General features: G+C 37.6%; 1 protein-coding gene across 7 annotated transcripts in view; it reads left to right on the top strand.

The window, feature by feature from the left end:
* LOC148657083 (partitioning defective 3 homolog) overlaps positions 1-27,221 on the top strand; it is a 429,232-nt gene that overhangs the window by 148,869 nt on the left and 253,142 nt on the right. For all 7 annotated transcript variants that reach the window (XM_088642914.1, XM_088642913.1, XM_088642916.1 and 4 more), the window contains exon 3: positions 9,466-9,646. In XM_088642914.1, the coding sequence (XP_088499040.1) occupies positions 9,466-9,646 (181 nt within the window). The remainder of the gene's footprint in view (positions 1-9,465; positions 9,647-27,221) is intronic.

The raw sequence follows: 27,221 nt of genomic DNA, 5'->3' as shown, positions 1-27,221 counted from the left end.
TTTTGCTTACTTAATATCCATCATACACAAAGGCTTAAAATATATACAGTACATATATAGTTTTAGAACTTTGTTAAGCTTAGGGCTTTTTGCAGATCATTGCTTTTTCTAAAGATTCTGTATGTTACTGTGGATTTGTACTAAATTGTGAAACAGACATAAAAATATAAATATGTATTTCAGTAGCTCAGTGTTGTTCATTTTCCGTAATGTTTTGGTATTTAATGACCCATGTTTGTTTTCTGGACTTTATTTTAAGAAGAGGTTTTGAGGTGAGCAAGAGGACTACAAGACAAGGCATGAAGAAACACTACAAGGCAAAACAGCTTTGGGAAATTGGAGTAGACCTGTGTTCTATATTCTGCAACAGTTTATGTAGTTGTGTTATGATTGTATCTCTCATGGTTTTCTTTTGTAGAAAATGTGTCACTAATAGGAGAGACTTCTCTGTGGCTTGTTTGACAGTGTTTTGAATTTCTAGACAATAGCTTGGAAAATTAAATCAGAGGTTGTGGGCTTGAGTCTCACCAGAAGTTTTAAAGAGAAGCAATAAAGCCAACCAATCGCTTGCATATGTTAAGAACTGAATTAAAATTATAAAATGCATTAGTTAGGCCTCACTTGTAATCTTGTTCTGTTTTACTCACATTGGCACTAGGAAGACATTGCACAGTGTCAAGGAGAGTAACCAAACTTATCTGTGGCCTGATGGAAATCCCATACATGGAAAGACTAAGGGAACTGGATCATTTTAGCTTGTAATACAGGAAGTGCAGGTATTCAAGGTCCTGAAAGGCATTGACATGGTCAGCTCGGTCTTCAAGACCAGTGCCATGCAAAGACCTGTAGAGGCAAGGGGGAAATGAAGTGTGAGATCTTATGAGCTGCTGACTGTGCGAGATAGAAACTGACTGAATCTGTTTGCTTGGGATCCTGTAAAAGAGGGACAGGTGGAATTGTTCAAACAAGCTGCTTGTAACCAGCAGAGTAAGATGAGCTGGATGCTCCCCCTCCATTTGCAAACCTTTGTCTATATACTTCAGAGGCAGCCACTGTGTTTTGTGTGTTTATAGATTTGATCCATTTACATTTGAAAGTATTTTAACAGAAAAACACAGGTTCTGCATAGTAATGGCGTGGAAAGGTTTTCTACATGGTTGTGAGTTGCTTCACTTAAAATCCTGGCTGGAGTAATTTGTTTCTGCACTCTTAAGTGGACTAAAGCCAAGAAAAATTGACTTCTCATTTTTTCTGGCAATTAGGTTTCTGTGCTAAGAGCAGGACAAAAGTAATGGAATAGCAGTGAGGTACAGGTCAATTGCTCCAGCAGCACTTGGTTTTTTTTACATTGCTTTGAAATATTGAATGTGAATTCTGCTGTTTTGAGGTATAGTCAAATGCTATTAGTTTTGGTGGCAATGATTTGGAAAAAGGTATCTCACATACTGGTAAATATGAAAAAAAGGAACAGAATTTAATTCTGCTTTCCAATTGACGGTGTTACTGTAAGATTTTCCTTGGTTTATCTTGTTTGCTGTCATTCTCATTAAGGTAAGAATCATAGCCTGCTAGATCCGGATTATTTTCACTTAGAAGGCTGCGCTCTGATAATATTAAAAGCAAAAGAGTTAGGAGGGATTTAAGGAATATGAATAATGCTGTTTTCTCAAGCTGTTAGTGATTACACTTCACATTTTAAAGCCTGGTGCCATTGCCGCAAGTTTTATCATTGCTAATCTGCATACACATTCTCATTGCCAGATAATTTATCATCAAGGAGGATGGCTGAAAGTTAAATGGGAAACGTGACTGCTGTCAAGTTCCTCTCCGCCTGCCAAACATGCAGAAGATCAAAGGGAAATGTTGAAAGGCGTTGTTCGGTTTTAGCCTGATGTTGTGAAGGCACAAGTGTACTTGTAGGTGAAGTGCAGGGGAAATCTGCAAGGAGGAACTTGGCTTGATGTAGGATCCTGTGCTTTGCAGCTTTTCCAGAAAAGGGGTGTGAGATTTTGAAAAGAGCCTGAGGTTGTAGGTGTAAGTCTGCTCTTTCGCGTTACACGGATGTTGCTGTGCAGAAAAAAAACAGCAATGACTTTGCAATTGAAACTTTTCAAAAACAGATGGAACTTTCAATTGTTCAGAAACCATAATAGGTTTATCATCTGATTTTGCCATGAGTGTTACTATACTACATCTGCATGCGGATGTGTGTGATTTTTTATTTTATTAATAATTTAAAGAAAGTGGTCTATCTGTTTGCAAGGACCTTTATTACTGCTATGATATAGACCACAGAGATATACATGGTTTAAGCAAGATGACAGTAGTAGGGTTTTTTGTCACATGGTTAGGTGTGAATTTGAATTTGATACATTTTATAAAAAGCCATTTTGATGCATTAGTACACTTTTCTTAACAGCTTCTCTTGCGTGTAACAAAGTAAAACTAGGCTGTAACACTATTTTTTTACTTGTCTGTTATAGTGCATATTATATTTTTTGCATATTCTTTGGCCCATCTGACAGCACTTTTCCATTTTCTGTATGCATTAGCCAAACTGACTTTTAAGCTGACTAGTCTCACCGGGGAATCGTATAGATACTGATGGTGCAGTAGTAGAAGCATGTTAGTAACAGCAAAATTAGATGAAGAGTGGTCTTTTATTGTGTGGGTAATGGACGTTTGTAATAAAAAGATGAAGCAAAACTTATTTCAAACAAAACTACAATGCCACTTATATGAGCTGCAATCTCATAAAAGCAGTTCAATCATTTGCTCTAATCATAAATATTACCGGCAGTTTTCAGCAAAAAAAGATTCTGATAAGAAGTGTCTCATAAAAGGTGTTTTATATCGGAAGATTATTGTTTTGTCATTAACATATTTCAAGCAAGTTAAGCAGTTGACAATAGAAGACATTGACATCATGCCTAGGCTGAGAAAAGACAAAGTTAGATATTAAAGCATATTAGCAAAGAAGAGGCAGGAGTGTTACAGCTACTATAGACAAATCTCCAGGGCCTAATTGTATTATACCAGTTTTGCTCTAGGAAATGAGATGTATTTCATAGATGCTTAACAAAACAATTCCAACAGTCACTCAAGATGACTAATAGCCATTCACTAGGAAATTGCTAATGTAGCACCCATCTACAAGAAGGACTACAACTAAGCCAGTTAATTATATGCCAATAAGTCTTATATGTAAGGTTATGCAAATATTAATTAGCCCTCTAAACCTGAAGTAGAGAATATTCTGTATGTTAATTAGACTACAGGGGACAGTCAACATGGATTTAGATACAGGGCTTGTATAAGTTGAGATGTTTTAATAAGCAATAGTAGATACAAACTAAAACAGCCAGCAGCCATATCACCCTGCAACTCACAAATGGCAACCCACTGAAGCTAAGCAGGTGTGAGCCTAGTCAGTACCTGGATGGGAGACTTCCTGGGAAAAACTAAGGTTGCTGCTGGAAGAGGTGTTAGTGGGGCCAGCAGGGGGCGCTCGCCCTGTGGTCCCTGTGGGTCCTAATGCCCCAGTATAGTGACGGGGACACTATACTGTAAATAAGCACCGTCCTTTGGATGAGACGTAAAACCGAGGTCCTGACTCTCTGTGGTTATTAAAAATCCCAGGGTGTTTCTCGAAAAGAGTAGGGGTGTAACCCCGGCGGCCTGGCCAAATTTCCCATGCCTCCTAATAATCCCCCTCTATGAATTTGCTACATTACTTTGTTCTCCTCCCCCTCCCCACTCCGACGGCAGGCGGAGCGACGCGCCGGTTGGTGTATTTTTCGGTCGCAGCTCAAAGATTTGGTTCAAACCACCAAATGGAGACTGGTGTGCCGACAAGCGGACCCTGCTGATGCAGGATTAATGCTAGGAAAGAGAGAGAGATACAAACTAAAGAAAGATCTGATCAAATTTATTGTATAAGATTTTTTTTTTAATTACAAGCAGTAAGCATTCAATGTAATTGATCTTTTTTGGATTAAGAACTGGTTATTAGATGGAAAACTGTCCGGAAGGAAAGGGCGAGTGCTCCAGTTGAGTTGAACTAGTTAGTGGAGTGCCACCGAGTTCTGTATCAGCACCCCTACCCTTCTTGATATAGATCTCTTATCTTTATTCTGGTGTAGTTAGTAAACTAGTTCAGTTTGGTAAGAACCATCAAATATGAAGACTAACATACTGTAGAAACTGCATAAGAAACCTGAGTTATGTCAAAAAGATTTTGGTAGAATCTAAGACTAGGCAACCAAACATTTGGTAGATGAAGTTTAATAAGTAGATGAAGTTTAATAAGTACAGTGTGTGCATGCAATGATAAACAATGAGCTTTAAGAAGCTTTAAGTTATCTTTATATACTGCATGTGTATAAAATATGAGGAATATTTTTTTACAACTCTATGTAAAGCGATACCACTTAGGCATATATTTAGCATTTTTAAAACTATTTGCATTATTGTCGGCAATCCCTTCTCTCATTTAAGAAATGACAGCAGGTGTTGAACACCATCATGGAGTAATTTGGGAACAGTGAATCTTTTTCAGTGGATGGTTTCACCAAAAGTTTCTAAACAGGAAAAATACAAACCAGATGAAAGTGCAGTTTCTTAAATCTTGATTCTCTAATTGACTTTTGGTTGTATAAATCCATTTGCAAATTGTTTTGTAAATCTTTGTTTTTAATTTTGCTTCTTTTGAAAAATTGAGTTGATTGTATCTTCTGAAGTTAAGAAACAGAAACCACCCAGTATGGTAGATTTATCATTCAGATATAAGAAACAATATGCGTGAGTTTGTACATTTTGCTTGTCACAGACACCAGTTACACTTATCAGACCAAGAAATGTTGAATGATCAAGTGTATAAACTGCTCTAATCTTTTTGGGAAAACTGCAAAGTTGTTTAGTTGTAATATTTCAGATTAGTGCCATTTGAAAGTTTAATTGTTTCCAGTCTTAAGGCAAGTTTTATATACCGACTAGGTCATATTTCATTTATATTTTGTCACTTAGTTACCTCCAAAGCTGCTACAAGCTGAAATCTGTACATGGTGTTCTGCTTACCAGCCTCAAAAGCTCTGTTACTGCCATTCAATTTGGGCTGAAAACAGAAATGATTAACTGCACTTACTGTAATTAGCAGCAGCAAGGAGGACGGACTAGAGTTAAGAGTCCAACAAATGCAAAGAATGGTGCCGCCATGGTATCAGTTGTGCTGACTCCTGCCACCTTTTCCATTTATTTTTCTTGAGCTGCTTCCAAGATTCTGCAGTGCACTTGTTCACGTCTGACAGCTGGGCTAAGGGACAGGTTACAGATGGAGTATTCAAAGAGAGCGCTTAAGACTGAGAATGATGAAATGACTGGGGGATCACTGACATGCTTTCCTTTTGCATCAACATCATCATTATTATAAACTTCGTCCTTTGTCAGTCCTTGGGTGGATTGAAGCCTTTCCAAGATTTTCACAAGTCTGTTCTCACATGCCCTCACACAGCTCCTGGAAGGTTGATTTAACTTTGTCATTTTCTTTTTTTAAAATTTGGCATTGCTGTTTGTCGTATTTTATACTAACCCAGCTGGAATCAAAAGTTAAGAAAGAGTATCATTGAGAGGATGACATCCAGCCAGTGTACCCTTTTAGTAGTAAGTAGATAATTAATCAGGGTATCAGCTTCAGTTAACATGGCTGGGTAGCTTGTTCCACACTCCCACAACTCTTTGGGTAAAAACTGCCACCTCTTCTTGGTTTTAAATGCAATTTCATGTAGTTTCCACTTGTATCCTCAGGTTGTTAATAATTTGGCTGTGCAAAGATATGAAACAATATCTCCTCTAATTTGCTGTCAAATTCTGTAGAAGGTTAAAGTTGCCAGTCAAACTCAAGATAAAACCAGCTGTGGAAAAGAAAATGAAAATGTAGTGGTTTCTGCTTGAAAAATAATTTTGGGATTTGAAAATGGGCTGTAATTTGAGAGAGCAGAAACAGAGCTCTTTGCTTTGAAAGTATCCCTTTAGTATTTCAAATCCAAAAAGTCATGTCTGTTCTGGAAATAAGAACTCTTGGCATTGTGCAACTTGATTGGACTGGAGTGCAGATGCATAGTTTTCTGTGGGTTACAATACAAGCAATATGAATTAGCTCTTTAGAAATCTTTGTCTGGAATTGAAAACATACATAAACATGTCGCAAATTGGTATTGAATCCTGAATCGTCCTTCCACATCCAACCTAGTGTATTTTACTTATTAGTATTCTTCACATACGACAACATTCTTTCCCTTGTAGATTTATTTCACTGTGAATTTTTAGAGCAGTTAAAATAATCAGAAGAATGCACTCTCTAAAATTGGATCAAAAGGGAAGACTCAGAATATGTACTTACCAATACCTTTTCACAATATCAGCTTTAATATATATCCACTTAACATGAAAGCAATACTATTCTGCTTTAAGATTCCAGACCCTGTAGGTTTGCAATAAAGAAAATGACAACTAAATTATTCTTCACAGTGTCTGATTTTAATATAAAAAGGACTCTTATTTCATATTGCTGTGGATTTCAAGTGCTTTTTAAAAGTGCAAAGTAGTACCTACACAACTCTAATGGTTGTTTCCAAGTATAAAAGGAAGATTAACTATGAAACAAATGATTAAAGCATTCAATAACATTGGTGTTTAGAAAAAAAATCATTCTTTCATTTGCATGAACTCTATTAAATCCAGCACTGAAAATAGACCTCACCATCATATTTATACTGACATTTATGTTTACACATACAGTCATAGATGAAATGCACAAATAAATGTTTGGTAATACATACTTTATGTAAACATCATAATGTACTCTAAGAACGGTTACAAACCATTGGCCCATCTGGCCTGTTGAGTAGTTTGTAGCTTATTGATCCAATGATCTCACCCAGCTGTTTCTTGAAGAAAGCCAAGGTATTGGCTTTGTTACTTGTTCCATATTCATACAGCTACTCCTTCCGTGGTTTGTACCTAATGTAATGCAGATTAATATGTTTTGTAATGTGAATCAATTTAAAGTCACACTAATTCACAGACGGACCATTGCAGATTTTATGATACTCTCTTCTTTCTAAACATCACATATGGACATGTTTGGTTTTGCCTCTCATGATTCTTGTTCTGCATTAAATTGTGAATTAAGGAATATTAAGTGCAATTGCATACATTGTTCTTTCTACTTTGAAATGGATGTTCGATAAGTTTTGACTTTAATACCTTTTCATCATTTCTAAACAACTGTGTGAAGAAAACTTTATAATTCATTGGTGACCTTCATTCAAATAGGTCCACCAAAGATAGGTGGTCGGTACAAGGTCTATGCACCATTGGCTTGAACACAAACATGCAAACACTACAACTTTGACCGTGAACAGGACACTATTTTCAATGTTCAAGGTTTTCAAATAGTTGCCAGAGCATTGTTCTCATACTGTATGTATGTGGTTTATTTTCATTTATGCACACTATCTTGGTAGTGTCTTTGTAATCATCTCAGTATTCTGGATCATGTCTCACTATCGGTTCTCTAGATGACACAAGTGGAAACTACATGAAAGTGCATTAAAAATCAAGAACAGAAGGAACATACTGTATGCAGAGGATTGTGGGTGGGTTTGGAACAAGTGACTCTGCCTTGTTGAAGCTGATATCTTAGCTTCTTTAAGGAAATGGCCAGATGAGATCAATTTGCTTCTGGTAGTCTAATAATAGACCAACATGTCCAGCGGATGGGCTGAATGGCCTTCACTTGTTGATAACCTTTCTTGTATGTTATTTTCATCTGTAAAATTAATCTCACTGTTCATTGGCTGACTAATGATTCTGAGAAACAGCGGATCCTTGCCTGGCTTTAACTCCTGATTGATATAGAAAGTTTTCATCAACTCTTGACTTCTCAGGACAAGCATTATGATGTGAAGGAATTAAGGGATTGCATTAGATTATTTGCGGAAACAGGTGGGAATAGAAGTGGCAGAATGTGGTTAACCATTTTCCTTTATCCACTAAAATGCTGCTTTCTTACACATGTGGGAAAGCTTAGCATAGCCTGTGCTGTCTCCATGTATTCATTTCCAGATGAGGGAGACATGAGTCGTTAGGAAAGGTGACTTGGTTAACATAGTGTAGGGGTTGCCATTTCTCATGATGGTCCAATGTCAGTGATGGTACGATTGTGGGGTTGTCTAATGACTGATATCATGTTTCCAGTTTTTCTGTGATGTCTAATTGTATTACAACCTGCAGCTTATTAGGTGGTCCTTATGAGTACAACAGTCCCCTCATGGGCTTAGTTTGGTTTTGTCTGGCTTGTATATGTGCCAGCAAAAGCTTTTAAAGTATAGTCCCACAAACCTGTTTCTTCCCTAGTCACCCTTTTGTCAGTTCATCCTCAAGATGGAATGATTAATAATGAGTGCAGAATCACTGAGGATCAGGACTTTAATGGTTTCTATAGCCATAGGATTATCACAACATTTAAAACTAGTTTTATGTTATTCATAATGATGGGGGAAAGAAATGATGTCTTGGCATTATTTGTCAAAGCATGTATTCTATGAAGTAATTTCAGCAAATTATATCTTTGAATGCATCTTTTCACAACTTCTTCAACTTGTGGAGCAGTTCTTTCTTAAATTTTTGGCATTCAATGAGAAGTTTGAATGTTCTCCGTGTGTTCATGGGGGCCTTCACCAGGCACTATAGTTTCTTTACCACCTTACTGGGAATAGGTGGCTTTCTGATCACGAATGGATGGTTGCTACCTTGGCAAATTAAGTGTAAATACAAATTCATATCGAGCAATATTGTAGTTGTAACTGCAGGTTACTGAAACAAACACATTTTAATATTTATCTGGGAGCAGGGATTTATTATATCTCAACTGCAGAACTGTTGGCGAGGTATTAAGTAGAAACTGCATAATCCTGATTAAAAACACATTGCTATAAACTCTGAATAATTCACAAAACTCAGCAGTATCCTTTGATTAAAATATAATTCATCTAAAAAATTCATGTTGGCTGGCCACAAAATATCCTCACTTCCCTAAACGTAAATCTAAACATGCGAATTAAAAATAAAAATTTTAAACAAAGATGTGCTTCAGGATTGTCAGTTGGCTTTCAGTTGCAAAGCCAACTTGCAACCTTGTTGAAAATGGCACCATGTCTTGGCAGGGGGACTATCACGGTGTTTGGCAGTGGCTCCATGTTTGGACTTGGTAATTATTTCTGGGATTAGTGTTTCTTGGTGTTCTCCTATCAGCACAGGAAAACATGTCGGCAGAGTACCTTGATGTAAATTGCCTGTTGGTGACACTTTCGGCAGCTCACTCTGCGTGTCTGCGGGCTGCCAAGGTGGCGTGTAAGCTTTGAGACCCCGAATTTGGAATATGATTTCCTCTGCTTTCCTCCGCAGCTGGTGGCCGTGTACGACGAGCAGGATCCACACCATGGAGGCGACGGGACCAGTGCCAGCTCCACGGGCACTCAGAGCCCCGAGATCTTCGGCAGCGAGCTCAACTCCAGCAACGTGTCCGCCTTCCAGCCCTACCAGGTGACGAGCGAAATCGAGGTCACCCCGTCCGCGCTCAGAGCAAGTAAGTGAGAGCTTCACAGGCAGAGCTTCCTTGGGAGCAAGCTGGCTTTTTACATTATTACTTCAGCACTAATATGTTGTTCATTAATTGAATAATTTTGTGTCTGTGTAGTATTTTTCCATCGTAAAGGCACTTCTTGGCTATAATAAGGTTTTACCAGTTGGTAATAGATACGTCCTGTTGCTCTGTCTTCTCCTTAAGAGCCTGTTCATTTGTAAAGGGGTTGTAGTTTTCAGCAGTAATCCATCACATCTGTAACTTCTTCGCATGGCATCCTCTTATGTCCATATCTTTTCCTCACTTTATTTCGGGAGCGGGAGGCCCAAAACATTAAGTTAGCCCCCCAGTCATCTTTTTCATGTTCTTATATACACCGCTTCAGTGAAATCATCTAGTAAAGCAGCCAAGGAATGCGGTTTATAGAAGTATGGTACAAATAGATTTAATACTCAGGAGGATTTTAAAATGGGAACCAACCAGTTAATCATACATGAGGAAGGAAACGAGAGCTGGACTTGCAGGATGTGTTTGGGTGACTGCCGACCACAGATGAATATTTTAACACAGAAGCAGACTTGCTGACTTTAGTTTCAGGACTAAATTAAATGACAACATGAAGAATTGAACAAAAAGTAAGTTTAATAATTAATTTTCATCAAAAAAGTATTTCTGGAATCCCTGGGTAGTCATGTGTTTTTACAGGAATATCACGTGGAACAATCAGCCACCTTTATACATTGTATAGCTTTCATTTTTTTAATTCTAAGCTACAGTATACTTAATTGGAAGATTTGCAGCTGCTTTAAAAGTGGTTCACTTTCCATTTGCCCTAAATATTAGCAGTTATAAAGGACACCCTGATAAAACTTCGTTTATGGTGGATTCACTGGATATTTCCAATAATTCTTTCATTGCTTATGCAAATAGGTTGTGCACACATACAGTACTTAAAAAACGTAATGTTTCATATGTTGAATTCTCTTGTGAACAACTGATATTTGTGTTTTTTTTGCCTTCAGAAATGTTTTTCATGAGGTTTGGGACTGCAGTTTCAGGGTGTGACAAAATAGCTCTGTCATGGGTATTGTCTGCCTTTGTACTGTATATCTTTCATGCATTTTAGAAAGCGTTCCCCCTTTTTCTGAATGTGTTTCCTGAATAGTAGATTTGACCTACATGCTGTTGTTCCAGATCTTAAGTCTGGGCACTAATAATCTCCAGATAGAAGTCCTGATGTAACGTGAACATATAATCACTTCCTTTTCTTTTGTTGGATGGATTTCACTATACACTACATTAATGGAAACTGTGGTGTCTTTATGATAAACAGGAAATGTATTCTTTAAAAGGGTACCACTTCTAAAGCCACTATGTATTTGATACATATATACACTTGCATAAGAGCAGCCATGTTGGTTCCTTCTACCCAGCCAGTTGTGGCCTGGAGCACTGTCCGTGTGGAATTTGCATATTCTTGTGGCGTTAGTGTGGCTCATCACTAGGTGCTTCGGTTTCCTCACTCTTTCGAAAGACACGAAACCTCTAAGTTGTTTCTGTGCTCTGATATGGGATCTATATGTCCAGGTTTTAATCTGCCTTGCACCCTGTGTTTCCAGAATAGATAGTGGGTTGCTGCAAATCTTACCTGCAAGCTGCTTTGGATGATGGATATATAATATATTTGTGGCTCTTAAATCATTTCTTCTCCCCGAGGAATTTTTATAAACAGTCACACTCTTTGAAATGGTTAATTGCCTTAAGTGCGTAGGACTAACTGGTAATTGCAAAACAATAAGCTTTAAGCAGACAGTGGAGGTGCAGTAGGATGTTGGACACACACAGCAGTGTAGTATTCAAAAAACGACAAGTGTCATTGTCATATATTTAAGCTATTTGAAGAGATGCCTGTGAAATCTTGAAAACATTCCATGAAAGTATTAGATTTAAGAAAAAAAGAGAAGTTGTCTTTCCTGCTCCCCTTTTTTTCTTAGCTAATAGGAGTTTTTGAAACTGAGCAGTAAAGTGAGAGACATGTGGGTCAGTGCTTGAGGGAAGAGATGATGTTGATTACAGTAAGTAACAGTGATGAATACAAATACTAAGGAAAGAAGTAAAAGATGCCAACAGGGGACCTTTCAAGTTGTATGTGCTATGAAAGTGGTTGATTGATGTTTTGTTCAGCATGCAAATGTTCCTATAGATTACAAGGGTAAAGCAAGATGAGACCATTTTATAAAGAGTGCTTTACCTGAGCTTAAGGCACAAGGTCTTGAACCAGCTGTGGATAGGAAGGCAAAAGTACAAACAACTGTGAGCAAACTATTTACTGTGAGGAGTGAAGATGAGTCGCATCTGTGGTCTGAAATCTACTGCCTTACAAAAGCCATCTGCATCAAGACATGTCCTAGATGGTGCTGCTATGAAAAGGTGTAAGGAACTATTATTGGAAAAAGGTCATTCTATGTCCTATTAGCCAGGAAAAGCTCTGTGAGTATATAATAATAATAATTGCTTACACTTATATAGCGCTTTTCTGGACACTCCACTCAAAGCGCTTTACAGGTAATGGGGACTCCCCTCCACCACCACCAATGTGCAGCATCCACCTGGATATATATAGTCCATTTTCACTTTTCAGTGAATATTTTCAGTAGTCAGTTGTATTGAAAATGTTAATAAAAAACTGGATGAAATTCCTGAATCGTACTTCAAGCAACCAAATAGTCTTGAGGTATTGAATGGTCTCTTGATTGTGACATGTCTGTATTCTAGTATTATGTTCTTTATACTATGGCATTATCAGCTATAGATCAAAACAGGCTTTTGTCTTTGACTATTATCAATTGCTGATAACACTATTACAGATAATAATAGATAATAGATAAATAATGGATAAAAATCCAAGAATACAGTATCATTAACTTTCTTAAAGAATCTCAAGAAGTCCCAGTTTGGCCAAGGAGTTAAACACATTTAGGTGGACATTTTTGTGTATGAAAAATGACAAAATATGATCAACTGTTTCAGAGTTAAATTTAGCTTTTAGAAAACCTGAGAATTTACTAATAAATCTTGGTATCACAATACAATGTGGCTTGTCTGTAAAATAGATGCCCGACCTTTGTGTTCAGTTGAAGGCATGATGAATGCCTATCCTAAAATTCCTCCCTGATCTTCCCAGGTCTCCTTTTGTTGTATTTTCACTGGGTTTGAAGAGCTGATGCTCCTCATTATCTGCTGTGATTGTCTCTTGTGCAGTCTGGCAGAGGAAGCTGCAGTTTGGCTCCTGTCAGTATTGCTGCTGATTGGAAACCAGCAGAGCACAACAGGCAGGATTAGAAATCCCTGGTGGAGATACCCGACTTCAGAGGCACAGGTGAAAATTGCCCTTGTTTATGGGCAATTTGGCAAACAGAATGATAACAAACCCAGCCTTGCTGAATTCTCAGTGTCATAAAAGTTTGCAGACTTGATTCTGCTTGTAGTTGAGCTTCAGCTCCAGATTTTGTTGAATATAAGGCTACTTATTTAGTGGGAGAAATAGACAACAGCCCCCAGGAATTAGCCCTGAGCGTTCAGCTGCTCATGTTCAGGAATATCAATGAGGTAACAGAGTTCCAGGGATCCTGTCACCACATTGTAACTAAAATGTTGGCTGGACATTCACTGGTCATTAATTGTGAACCTGCTGTGAAAATCAAGGCAGCTGTAAAGTGCGGACATTTTATTTCTAATCACTTCATCCTTGAGTCTTGCTTTTCATATTCTTAACACAGGGTCATTTCAATTATCTTTTCAAAGGAAGCCATACCCGTATTGTTGCAACAGGGGAAGGCTTGAATGATTCTACAAGCCAGTGTGTTACAGAGATAAAAATGACTCATTTTAATAACACAAATTATAAAGTATTTTTTGGTAATTTGGAATTACCAGTTTCATCGAATCGTCAAACACCACGTTTTTTACTTGGTGGCCCACATTGCCAATCTCTGCTTTCTTCTGGGAGGGAGAAATTGTGGCAGAATAGAGGGTCTCCTCTGTCCTGCTCATTAGTGTACAAATAATACAGTACGTGCTATCCGGTAATATCCAGACAATCCCGTACCGACTGGAGGACAGACGCATCTCTCACTACTGTGACCCTGAACCCACAGGGGCCCTGGAGCTTCCCAGGGTCGTTGTTTCCCAAGGAGCTCGGAGAACCCGGGCTGACTCGTTCTTCCTGAGCCCTCGGAGCCTCACTAAACCAAAAGTGCCACAACCCAGCCTTGAATTCATGACACCTGGCTAATGGAGCCAAACCTGCGCTGTACTGGTCTAGTCACTGAGGAGCCCAAGCGCCATATTTCTAATGTAACTACATATGAGGTAATGCATAATTGCCTTCGAATTTAATATCAAGGGAGCTTGAAGTCATGGGGATTTGGCAATATTTATTGCATTAACTCAGCGTTTTCAGTTTAATTCATTTCAGTTTTTCTGAGGTCATATGTTTAGAAATATAGAGGTTGTGTGTGGTCATACTCTTCTGCTTGCCCCCGTGTTATACTCACCATTCATTAATAAAAGCCAAGCCTCGTATCTTGTCATTTTTTTCTATCTCTTGGAGTAAATGGGTCTGTAGAAGTATATTTTAACTTGCCAGAGTGCAACAATGTCAAGCACCTTCTACAGTAACTGTAAAATAGCTGCATCAAAGGCAAAGGTGTAGATACATTATGCTCATATGCTAGTATTTTGTTCCTCACACTAAGGTATTGTCAGCTGTAGACCATTGTAAATTAATTCTCTCATTAAACAGCGAATAGGTTGAAAGTAATATGCTGTCAATTTAATTTCCAGGCATGTGATTTGTGCACCTGCACCCTACACAATAACTTGTGCTTTTTTTATTTGTTCTTCCCTGTTAAAGCTAGTCCCAGTTTTGGCCTTCCAAGAGTGGGTTTTGCGTCATTGCTGTTCTGACCTTTCTGACTTGATTTTATTGCATTTTTCCCCATGGAGTGAGATAGTCATACAAAGTATGTGATTGCCTGTTCTAGATAGTAAAGAGCTTTCTGTTTTTTGACAGCACGCAGGTAAGAGATTCAATGGAGTCTGTGCTGAGCCTCTCTCTCGCCTCTGTCTCACAAGTTCCACATCTTGTTTTGTCAAGAGACAGTCTTCCAGGCTTTAAATTCGATCGTATACCCAAATGAAAAATAAAACCTTCAAAATAAAAGAAGCCAAAGGAGTAAAAAGTTGAACGGATTTAATTACAGTGCCTGTCACGGCTAGACCTGTCCCTGAGCCTTTTTTCACAAATGTGAGCTACGATACGGATTCTAAATCAAACTGAAGGCACTTACATAGTGTGACTAACATGATAAATACAGTTGGACTTTTTCAATTTAATTTTATGCAGTGATATGAATTATTTCAACAACTGTGTTTTTTAACACAACATTGGTCCTTTTAAACTGTGTTCTTCAACGTATTTTATAGCCTTTTCCGACCACCAAGCATCAACCTTTTCAGGATACAAGTTTTCCCTCTCAAAATCTGTATTGAATATGTCTTTTCCTTACGGTATGGATTTCTAGGTGTGTTATTTGAAATCAGTGCTGATAAAAGCCAGTTGCCCAGTAAGATGTACAGTGGTTGTTGAGCTCATGTATTTCTAATTATAGCTCTGTAGAACTCGAGACTTCTCATAATTGAATTGGAACTTATTGATGCTAATTATTTTAATTAGTGATCTTGCATAAAATTCATCTGGTAAAAGGACCCTGAAGTGCTTCAAATGTTTGTAAATGAGGAAAAGTGACACACTCTGCTCCTCTGTTCTAGGGCCTAATGGGAGCATGACTTATTTTTGAGCTGGGATGTTAGTCCCAGCTCACATCAAGTTCAGAAATGTTTTTTTTTCCCCCCTCCTTCCCCACCCACAGTTAAAACAGGAGTTGAATCCAAAATGTAAGGCTTGATTTAATACTCTCCCATGCTCCCTGTAACCCCTAAGCTTACTCACTACGGAAACAACTTGTGAAGCAACTGTTTATTATTTCCAGGTTGGATATACTGTAGTTGTCATGAACGAGCGAGATGTTGTTTGTCTGTTGGTATGAGTACAGCAGAAGAGTGATCCAGACCGTGGAGAATGGGCTCTGTGAATGGACGCACTAGTTCACGTGTTTCGTTAGCAAGGGCATGGGAAGTGTGGCCTGTTCCATTTTGTGAACTGCGTTTGTTTGCATATGTCATTTCAGCCTCTATCTTCTAATCCCTGAGATGTCTGGAAAACAAACTTGTTACTTCTTTTGGACTATAGTATTGCAACATTTATTTTATCATTTCTGAAGGTCTTGGGAGGGAAAATGAGCATTCGGATAAACCCTTATAGACCATGAACTGGAAAGTGATATGCACTCTAAATGTATAATTATGTTTGTCAAGTTAACTAAGTAAAGAATTTAATCTCCTTGCCTACCCAGTGATGTCCTCCCTGCTATTTTTTCCATTTTTGAAGCTTATCATCTTTCAACAACAAAATATTTTCTTCAGACGATTTACAGAATTCTGTAGTTATTAATTTATACATGTAAGAATACACATAACTGATATTTTGATTATATAGAGAAATTGTTGGAATTTAATATGAACAGACCTACAAATCATTTCATCTGTTGGCATAATTTTCTCTTTTGTCCAACATAAAACCTGAGAAATCGTGAGGAATATCACATTGCTCTGAATGGGGAAGTTATCTTTTTCAGACCAAAATTCAAAATTGTGTAACCAGAGTCTGACTGCAAAGCATGTTAATGCAGCTAGTTTTATGAGTATGACCTTAAAGAACTTCAGAACACTTCTAAGTTATCCTCTTTATAGATGGAAAGAGAAGTACTGTAGTATTGTTGACTGGGACCATGGATGAAAGTTCCTGACTTAACTCTTTACTTTGATACTTGTTGTACTTGCCATTTCTTCTTTTACTTTGGGGGTAAATTGGAATTAGGCTTTCTTAGCATCTTTTGTTATTCTATAAATTAACACTTGAATTCATATTTTCTCTGAATGTTTTTTATAAAGTGGATTTGCTCTTTCAAGAATTCTCATACACCTTGCATGTTTTTAATTACTCCCACATAGAATCCATGATGTGAACTTTAAACCCCCACATCTTAGTAGTGTGCATCACATATAATAGGGACTTATAACTGCAGGTCCACTTGTTAAAATTCTAACTACATTTTATAATAAAACTATAATTTTAACAAAGTCATCTTTTGGTCAATTAGATTTGTTTCACGTTAGAAACATTAAGAAACATTGTTCTACTGTTTTTATGCTGTAAGGTATGAGAGCAATAAAGAATGTGTAGAAACAATGTTAAAATGTAGGTGTGAAGAAGTGCTGTATTCATCATTAGCATATATAGTTTAACTTGTTGTAAATGAATCCTACCATAGTCAAGTGTCAGAGAGAGCTGCTCTTGAGACAGTGAGAGATTTACCAGATGGAGAGAGAAATGAGCTCTGTGTGAGAACACGCTTCATGTTTTTCAAGGAATGCCTCCTAAAAGGATCCATTTGCATTTGGGTCAATTGAAACATTCAAATGCATGATGACTGACACAGGTTGATACCGGAGGCAATGAAATATGTAACCTAAAAGTGCTCATTAGATAACTGCTTTGTTATCTCTTTCAACAAGAGAAGACAACCTCAAAGTTTTTGCGCTGTATTGCGAGCTTAGGGACTTAACGGTGAAAGTCATGCATGTAAGTTTATAGGATCTATAGCACCTATAGATCAAACACTGTCTCTTCTAGTGCACATTAATTCTGTAGCCTCTGGCAATATTTCACACTGTTCCTGCTGGAGCTCCTGTGCACTAACCGCCAGACTTCTGGGAATTGTGCAGGTGGCATACTGCTAATCTTGATGGAAAGGAGCAAATGTCTGCAGAGACCAACAGCCTATCTATCTATCTGGATCACTGCTAATTGGGCTCCCTATTTAATGAAATACCGATTTAAACACACCTCTGTCATGTGGTGCCTCTTGGCATTGCTTGGAAGACAGCGGTATTCTGACTCTTCAGGTACAGCCGAAGAACCCTGACCCAGTGCAACATTTGACTTGCCTGATGAAGGAGACTGACTTGTCTCCGCTAATTAAGGGCATATTAAATTCCAAGCCGAGTCCTCTTGATTGTGCCCTTGTTCCATGGGTGATGTGGTTTATGTGAGGGTCACACCTGTTACTCCAGAGCCCAGACAGTGGTTTTGTAATGAGGTGGGACAGATTACATGGGAGATGAGAGAATGCAAGGGGGAATTTGAACAGATGGGAGAGTGGTGCTGAAAAGACTGTTTCGTCTCGGTGTTCTTCTGAAGAAAGCTGATCTCTGGATTTTCATACCCCTGATGGAATGAGGACATACAGTAAAACATCATATGACAAAGTTTTATGGATAGGATGGGTCTTGCTTCACAAAAATTGAAAACAAAATTGTATTGAAATCCTAACATTGAATAGAGACAAATCATTAATCATGATTTAAGTTCATACAACATGACGGTCACATTTACTGTATTCACATCCTTGAAGTATTATGTAAATTCTCTTCAGGCAAAGATTATATGGATGAGATGCCTCCCGCAGTGCGCTATGGGGTTCTGGCAATGCTCAGGGGAAATTATAATCATTTTTCCAGGCAGGCTTGTTCTAGGTCCTTCTGAGTCTATGGTTTCTTTTTGTGAAGTGGCTTCTTGAACTTAAACCACACATGTTTGATGTCATGAACCATGTTATGGTTGTGTTTCCTGCTTCTATGCAGTTCTAGATGTACTTCAGAAACATAATACCCTTCCAATATTCAGGCTCCAAACAATCAGAGGAACTTCCATTTCCTTAACCTTCAATGCCTACATGCTTTCAAACAAATGAAATCTGGAAAGTAGAAGGTCAGGTTTAAGAAATTTGAGCATGCAGCCAATAACTTGGAAAGTCATGAGCTGTTTCACAATCAGACATTCGTTATGTAGGTTATACAATTATTTCCTCTCCACAGTAGGAATAAATGCCTTCAAAGTGTGAATGCTGTCACCTTCTGGGGTATTTCCTTGTATTATTACACTGGAAGTACAGTAACTTTATTTACTCTCACACACTGCTGTACTAAGAGAGGGGATTGTTAAAAAGGCCTTATCATGGTCATTTTCTGAAAATTGTAATGTAATGGATTATGATTGTCAGATTTAGAAAGAAGGTTATACTTTTAGTTATGGGGTCCATAATCCATGATAAGCATTTTGTAATATATAAGTTACTGGTACAGTATTTTCATTTAATGCCTTACAATTCTTATACCTAATACTTCAGTGTGTTTTCTGTCACTGATTGATTCGTTTTTTGCTTCTTGAATGGCATAAATGTGTTACACTAATGTGTAAAAATTATTTTTTTTAATAGACCATTATACATTTTATCTTAGTTACTTTATACAACTTTAAGCACACGAGTTTCCCTCAGAAATTGCTGCAGAGTTATTTAAAAAAAACTGCCAAAGCACTTTCCTGGTAATTTCTTATTAGAATGTTGTGGAATCCTGGAGGGACTGTAGCACAGAGCTTGTTTTTGGATCTGCAAGCGCAGTAGCGGGGTCTGAACAGGTGGGTTTTGAAGAGGAGCCTGGAGGCAGAGAGAGCTGGTGTGGTTCTGTACTTTTTTGGCAGTTGTCTTCTTAGCAGGGGACAATGGAGGAAAAGGAGTGGGCACAGGAAATTGGACAGCGTGGAGTGTGTGTGACTTGTTCTCCAGCAGGGGAGAAGTGAGAGGATGTGAAAGGGATTCAGAGAGCAAGATTTGGATTTGGAAAGAGGAAGGAGTGGAGAAGAATGTGGTAATGGAGTAATTGGAGTATGTGGGACTTTCTGACTAACTGGCCACCATTTTGAGCATGTCTCAGACTGACTGAGTCCATATAAACAGTTAAGTGGGGGGATGAGAAGTGAGCCAATAGACATCGGTGATACGTTGTGACACTCTACAAGCTGAGCATCATGTCCCCAAATTGGTTGCTAGCGTTTCTGCAATATCAGGGCACCTTGTACAGCTGAGATTTCTCAAGTAGCTTGTAAATGAGGAACATGTTGATAAAAGGTGAATGCTTGCCTCTGCTAAAAAAGACGTGTTGCATATTATGTTGTATGGGAATTAATTGTGCTTGTTCGTTTTACATTTTAGGAGATCTTTATTTGGCAATAGTACCCGCGTGCCTTTTTTTCCTGTGGTATGAACACCAGCATCATTATTAGTTTCATTTTGTAAAATACATGTTGGAAGCAAAGGCTCTTCAACAGCTGTAGACATTTCAGAAAGACAGTTAATAGAAACAATCTCAGCAATCTACAACAAGTATCTCGCAATTTAGTTTTGAAAGAAAATTCCTGCTTAATTCTACATAATTAACATCTTAAATCCCCACTCTTTTCACCAAAATTCTTCCATTGTCATTTTTTAAAAATGTCATTAACAGCTTTTAATTTCGGCTTCAAAAAACGTTGACACTGAAGCGTATGTCTGATTTGTTTGAAATAAATCATTAAAACAGAATTTGCAGAGATGAATATTCAAAGCGTCTCCTGTTTAGCAAATATTGCTCAATCAGTGTTAGACTGATTTGGGTACATTTCCTGTACATTAACTGCAGCCAGGAACACGTGAATCTGTATGCGGCCGTTAATAAACACGACAAAAATAAACAGTAATGTGGTTTTATTGAATCCAGTAGATCATCATGATATATTTTTTTATCAGCTGAGATTGAATGACACCAGTCTGAAAGTCAAAGCCAAGCACCCTTATTTATCCTACCCACACACATACTTATTTTTGCTGTCACCACTGATCCCTGTTACATCAAGAAGTATTTGGTAGATGATTGAAATTTACAGTACATATCTACACACTGCCTTTCTTCTCAAGAGCATCTTAAATATAGCTTTAATGAGGACAAGACCAGGCAGTTGCACAGAAAGGCCTTCCTCAGGAGGATTTTCACTCTAGGCAGGTACAGTAAGTGTTGAATATATTTTGAGGTAAATGTAGAAAAGAAGAAGGTCTTGGCCTAGAGATGAGTTAAACAGATTTATTTATATTTGTAGGTTAGCCTTATATGATAATATATAGGTATACTGTTTATGGATATACTGTATATAGTTTTATCACCATATAATGGTCTTTTAACAATATGGGGACAACAGGACTTAAAAAGGAATTGTTCTTTTTCCTGGTGTCTTGTAAAAAATGTGAGACGCTTCTCTCAAATCATCTTAACGGCTGAGAAGGAATTTTTCTTTCTCCAAAAGCTGTCGAGCAGAGAACAGCCTGAAGAGGTAATTAAATTCTCTCAATCAACTGGATGTATTTAGAATGCCCGTTTTTAGGAAGCAGGGATAAAAATAGTGGAAGTGTTCTTCAGATATTTTAAGCTAAAGAATTTGTATTTTATAAAACAGTTCACAAAGCTTGTTGTTGTGAAACACTAAACACAATCGGCCTCTAGTGTTCTTTCAGCTAAATCCGCCTGTAAAAAATGGTTTCATTCCTTAAGACATTCTTTGTATTTATGTAATTTCTTTTGCTTTTATTACTACCAGTACTGGTTTTCAGTTAGTATTATGTTGCAGTAGGAGTCTTTGGGATTCATAAATGCTTGAATAAGGAATCAGTGGCGGTCCACTGAACTGTGTGGAGTTCAATCTGTGCATATTAAACGCGATTATAACAAAGCTTACATGTGGGAGGTTATTATTACCCCTATTGTGCTCTTTTGGCTGCCAGTGGCTTATTGATCCAAGGATCTTGTCCAAACCCCTTCATGAATGATCCCAGAAGGCTGAGATCAACGAAAGGATTGGCGGCTTGTTACAGACACTCATGACCTGTGACAAAGTAGGCTCCAGCCTAAGGTCACCGCCATGTTATAAAAACCAGAACACTGGGGAAAAATGAACATATGACACACACAACCAAACAAAAAAACAGAGGCTCCAGAGGTCTTTGAAATGTTTTGCACTCATACAAAGTAACAGGTAATTATAACACTTACAGTACTTCCTGCTTGAAGGACCCCACAGTACCAGGACCATATCCTCGTTGGCGTCTTTATTGTGCCGGAAGGAAAACGTTTTACAGAGCTGGGAAAGACCAACTAATTCTGGAATGGTACATCATGTAGACAATCCAGATTATTTAAAATATTGTGGGTTAAAAATGTAGTATGGTTGAAATATTATGTGCAGTCTAAAAAAATTGCGATTTTTCCAATTTGTGTAAAAAAATATCCTGATTAAGAGGAGATGGAGTCCTAAAAGGGGGGTGCTGTTTGATGTGAAAAGGAGAGGGAAGTTGAACAGCAACATGTAGGCTTTTGATACCTAATAGGTTAGTTTTTTATTTTTTTTCTCATTCTCTTTCTGTATATATTGCACTAAAATAAATATTTTTTTCTGGCGCTTGTTGGCCTGCAATAACCTCACAGAAGAAGGGGTTTTGACACCACCTTTTGTGTAAAAAGCTTCTCCTGTTTTCAGTCCTTCTAGTTCTGCCCCTCATTCTTGTTCTGCTGCTGAGCATGAAGTAATCCGTTGGATTGACACTGTCAGTACCTTTAGGGTTTGAACATTGTATTAGGCCCTTCATAATCTTCTGTACTCAAGGTTGAAGACCTTCAATTCCTTTAACCTTTCTCTGTATGATGTTCCTTTCAGACCTGGTATTATGTTTGTTGCTCTTTTTTGAACTTCTTTTCAGGGTGTAAGATCCTTTTTCTACTGTGTCAGACAGAATCACACTTGTATTCTAAATAATTTGTAACTAGTGTATTGTACAGCTTTAATATTACCTCCTTTGGTCTTAATTTTATTATTTTTTATATTATATTATATATAATATAATATTTTTAAACAACTGCTCCATATCTGATCATTTTAGAATATATGTTTACTACCTGTTGTATTATTTAGCATCCCTGCATGTAGTATTTTGCATTTCTCTATCTTGATTTTTGTTGTGTCAAGCGTGTTTAGTGTAGAATAGTGACAGCCTTTTTTGCATTTCCTTTTCCTTTGCATTTGTTGGAAGCTCAGAAGTTCCCTGTCAATTAAAATCAAGTATGTAAATCAGCAAGAGCAATTAGTCTAAGACAGATTTTTGTGCCCTTTTCTTTATCACTACTTTTTCTGAACATTTACCAGTCCTCTCTCCATTTACATACATTATCTTTGATTTCTCTTTTGGCTTTAGAACTTCTGGAAATCTAAGTAAACTATCATAACCCTCACTGCTGACTCTTTACTGGAACCCTCCTTGGGTTTAAGGATCACTTGACAAGATTAACAATTCCTCAATCAGGATTGAAAGAATATCTTTGTCAGTTAAGATCATGTTAACAAACGACAGTTAATCAACTGTTACATACCAAATGATATTGGTGCAACAGGGTTCCATTACTTATCAACAGCTGTCAATCCTTGGTTTCACGTTTTAAGAATTGAAATCATTGGCCAATGAATTTTCTATTCCATTCATTTCCAGTGAAATTATCTTTTGTTTCCCATGTATTGAACCTCATTGACTAATGTTTCCAAGTTCATCATCATTGACAGATACACTAAACAAACTCGCCATATGTTTTTACATGACCAAGATGTTTTCAGAAAATGTCTCATAGTAATATTTTAAGCTTACTTGGAATTTGTGTTTGATATTAGACATTGGCGATTGTCCAGATCTCTTTTGGGTTTGAAATCTTTTATCCTCATGCATGAGGCTCTAACTGCATATTTTACGCTGATCGAGCTCTACAGGGAAATAGGGTTTTATACTGCAAGAAACAAGCTTACTTCTTTTTAGATCTGTGTATTAAAATGCATTCTAACAGCAGTTACAAAATAATTTGGTATTAAAATTTAGTTTTCTGCATATATACACTTCATGCATATAAGGGCAAAAGTCTACAATAAGTACAAGCAGGAGTCTTAACTGTATTGGAGAGTTGTTTTGGCAGTCTGGAGTTGATAATAACTGGCGTTATTTTGACATTAGAAATGTACATTTCCTTTATACCTAATCTCATTGCAGCTTACTCAGCTCAAAATCTTTTCACTGCTTTGTTCTTTTTACAAGATGAACAACACAGTGGTGCAGCTTTTAGCATTGCTGCCTCACAGCTATGGGACCCTGGGTTGAATTCTCCAGCTGGGATGCTATCTGTGTGGAGTTTGTGTGTTCCTCTCATGTTTGTGTGGATTTCCTCCAGGTGCTCCAGTTTCCTCCCGCAGTCCAAAGACTTACTGGTACTGTTGGTTATTTGGCTTCTCAGGCTTGGGTGTAACACGGCTTGTGCCTGTCGCTTGCTCTGGTTGCCCTGTGACCCTGAATTGGATGAAGCTATTAGAGGATGAATGGAAGGTGAAAGCTCATTATTAAGATTGTTATTGGATATGAGAATGTGTTCTGGTGTTCTTAATTTGCTAAGTGTTTTTAAAATATTTAATTAGATGCTTTATATTCTGTACGCCTAGTCTGTGCATGTGCAAAAATTTTTTGATTATTTTTTTTTGTTTCCATAATTAATCTCCTGCCCATATGAAAACTCTGTTTCCAGTTTCCTTTTGAACTCTTATTGTGTGTTGTGTTTGGAAAAATGTGTTGCCGAGTTTCCTGTATTGGTTGGATGTATTAGGGTTTGATTACTATTGTTTCACCTGTTTTTCCCTTGTTGGATATCATACTGTACGTTTCAGAATACCCAGAGCAGTTCCTCAGGTAAATCTGATTTTTTTTTTTTTTTACAGTTCTAAAGCTTGTTTTTATTTCTTTAAAGAAAAGCTTTTAAGAAGAAACTGTCAGGTGCCCTTTTCTTTCAGCCTTGTTTTTGCTCTGCTGTTTCCCTTCAGCGTGTGCTCCTGTGGGTTCAGTGGAGAATGTGTTTTGTGGAGTTCTGGCCCGTTTGGGTATCCTTTACCTGACAGGTTTCAGCCAAGCAGGCAGGTCTCCCTGGTGAAGTGGATGTCAGTTGCTCAGCCTGTAGCGTGCTGCGGATTTGTTGCCAGTTGGAAGTCTGAGAGCCACGAGCACCAGACAAAAGATGTTTCAGACTGTTGAAAACTGCTCACACCTCCAGGGGATTAAGACCTGTGTTTGAAGCCCTGAACAGCAGGCCAGTAGTTAGATTCAAAGAGGTTTATTAGAGGTGAGAGAGACAAACACTATTGGCTTCACCTTATAGCCTTTCTTTTATACCTGGTTCTATCTGGACATCAACCCCTTACCTACATGGTGGGATATTTATATACCAATGAACAATTTAGCACGTACTTGTTGGCAGAACAATCAAATTTAATTTGAAAGGGGTAACAGTATAGAACTTTTGTTAATTAGGTAGTTAAGCTGTCTCTATCCTTCAAAAGTCATTCTTGTGAAATTCTCTGCAGTTGTCTTAATAGGCTCATATTAAAGATCTACTTTAGGCATTGCTATACATAGATTAGAAATCCCTATTAGATATTCTTATTTTGATTCTGCACAAGGAGCTGATTTCCTGTCTTGTTTTCTTTTGTGGTGCTTTTATTTGTACAGAAGCAATGAGTAACAGCTATTTGTAAATGTGCCAGTGGATTAGCCAGTCAGAATATATATTGTATGAATTTCAATCCTGTATTAAAAAAACTGAAGAAAAAAGCCTTTTTTAGCCTTGAGCAGAAAAGACTATGAGGGGACCTGATACAAGTATTCAAAATCTTCAGTGGCATTGACAAAGTTAATACAGTGGATTTCTGCAGAATGAATAGTTTGGGAACTACGTGGTAGTGAAATTAAACCAAGAACAGGTGACACTACTTTATCTAAAGGGTTAAGGCTGGTCAGGATCTGCAACCAGTTATCCAGTCATGTTGTTGAAGCTGATATCCTGGTTTCTGTAAAGAAATGGCTGAATGAGGTGTTTCAGTCAATTACCTGGGAACCACCCAACAGTCTAGATAGTGTGAATAACCTCCTCTTCTTTGTGTGATTTTGTTATGGTCTTTTTGAGTGAATTTTGGTTTGAATTCCCAGCTCCAGAAAGAGCTTTTTCACAATTGTTGTACCATAAAGACTAGACTCCCCTGCGTTGCCGGTCATTCCTGCAGGCCTCTTGGGCAGTTACTTCATCTTCTGCCTGACGCTGTGCACACAGCCTCAATAGACATGCAAGCAAAACTTTTTGGGAGAAACTCAATAAACTTGTTTAAGTAGTTTTCCATTCTCCCCCTCACGGCCCCCTCTGGACTTTTTAGGGTCAGAGACTTTTTATGATTTTCTGAAGCCATGTGTACGATTTCAAATAAGAGACATCTAAAAATAGTTTAGCTTTGAGAAAAAGGAGTCGCATTTCCTCTCTCGTGGATTACCAGATTCTTTTAATTTCATCTTTTCTCCAGTAGGGACTGCTGGTTCTTTTTGTATATATATATTTTGTTTTTAAAAAATGTCTTCTAAGTAGTACTGTCTGGTTTTTAATGCAACTTTCAAAATTCTCAGTTCATCTGTTTGACTTTAAATCTTCGCTCCAACCATAATTACGCATTCATCTTTTCATATTAATCATGCATCAAGAGTTCTGTGCATGTCATGCTCACTTCATAAACTAAGTAAACATCAAATGCAGTCAGTCACCAACAAACTGTCTGCCTGTAATCCTCTAGTTAAACATGACTGATTATAAATATTCAATATTGTCTTTTATTTTCTCTATATTTCTGCTTGTTTTAATTATAGTATTAACCAGTTATATGGTATTAACTATGAGGGGGTGCAGAGTCCTGAGTCTCGTGTGTTTTCAGTCGCCCATAATTTCTTAAGGTCCTTTTTTAAATGTTTTTGTTTTGCTTTTTCCTAAGAGTGCATCTAAAAAGAAAAAAAAATTCTTATGAAGGTATGTTGGTGCAAACCATTGCAAGTTAAATCGAAACAGGAACATCAGAAAAATGATATCTCATACTAAAAAGAAAATAAAAAAATTGTCATTACTGTAATATAACTCACTTTGATTCGGTGCTGATAATCAGGGGTTCTTCAAGCTTCAGCATTTCATGAATGCCACAATTAAGTAGCTTCTGATAGTGTATCTGTTTTATCCAAACTGATTATATTTCAGGGCAGCCATGTGTGCCAGAATGAGTTCAGTTCAAACAAAATAAGAAACAACATTGAATTAAGAGGTTGTTTTTCACGAGTGTGGAACTGGACCTTAAACAGCTCAAAGATGGGGCAAGAACTTCAAAGAAAATAAGATTGAGACACTAAGATGCTATCTAGTTTACTGTGTCACTTTTCTCTGCCTGCTTGTTGTTTTTCTTCTGACTTTTTCAGCTGTTGCTCAAACAGGATTCAAATGTATGATTTATCTTGTGTTTTTCTTCCATTGGTCAGGTTAGTTTAATGTTGTTTTTCTGTGTAGATGTCTTTAAGAAGATGAAGTGCTTTTATTGTCTGTTTAACCATTCCACACCGTACACATTTATTGAATTGATTTATGACTC

The sequence above is a fragment of the Lepisosteus platostomus genome, chromosome 8 (genome assembly GCF_059453375.1).
Source record: "Lepisosteus platostomus isolate fLepPlt1 chromosome 8, fLepPlt1.hap1, whole genome shotgun sequence".
Classification (NCBI taxonomy): Eukaryota; Metazoa; Chordata; class Actinopteri; order Semionotiformes; family Lepisosteidae; genus Lepisosteus; species Lepisosteus platostomus.
Note: the sequence above shows the minus strand (reverse complement) of the source record. Positions and strands in the feature narration are given on the sequence as shown.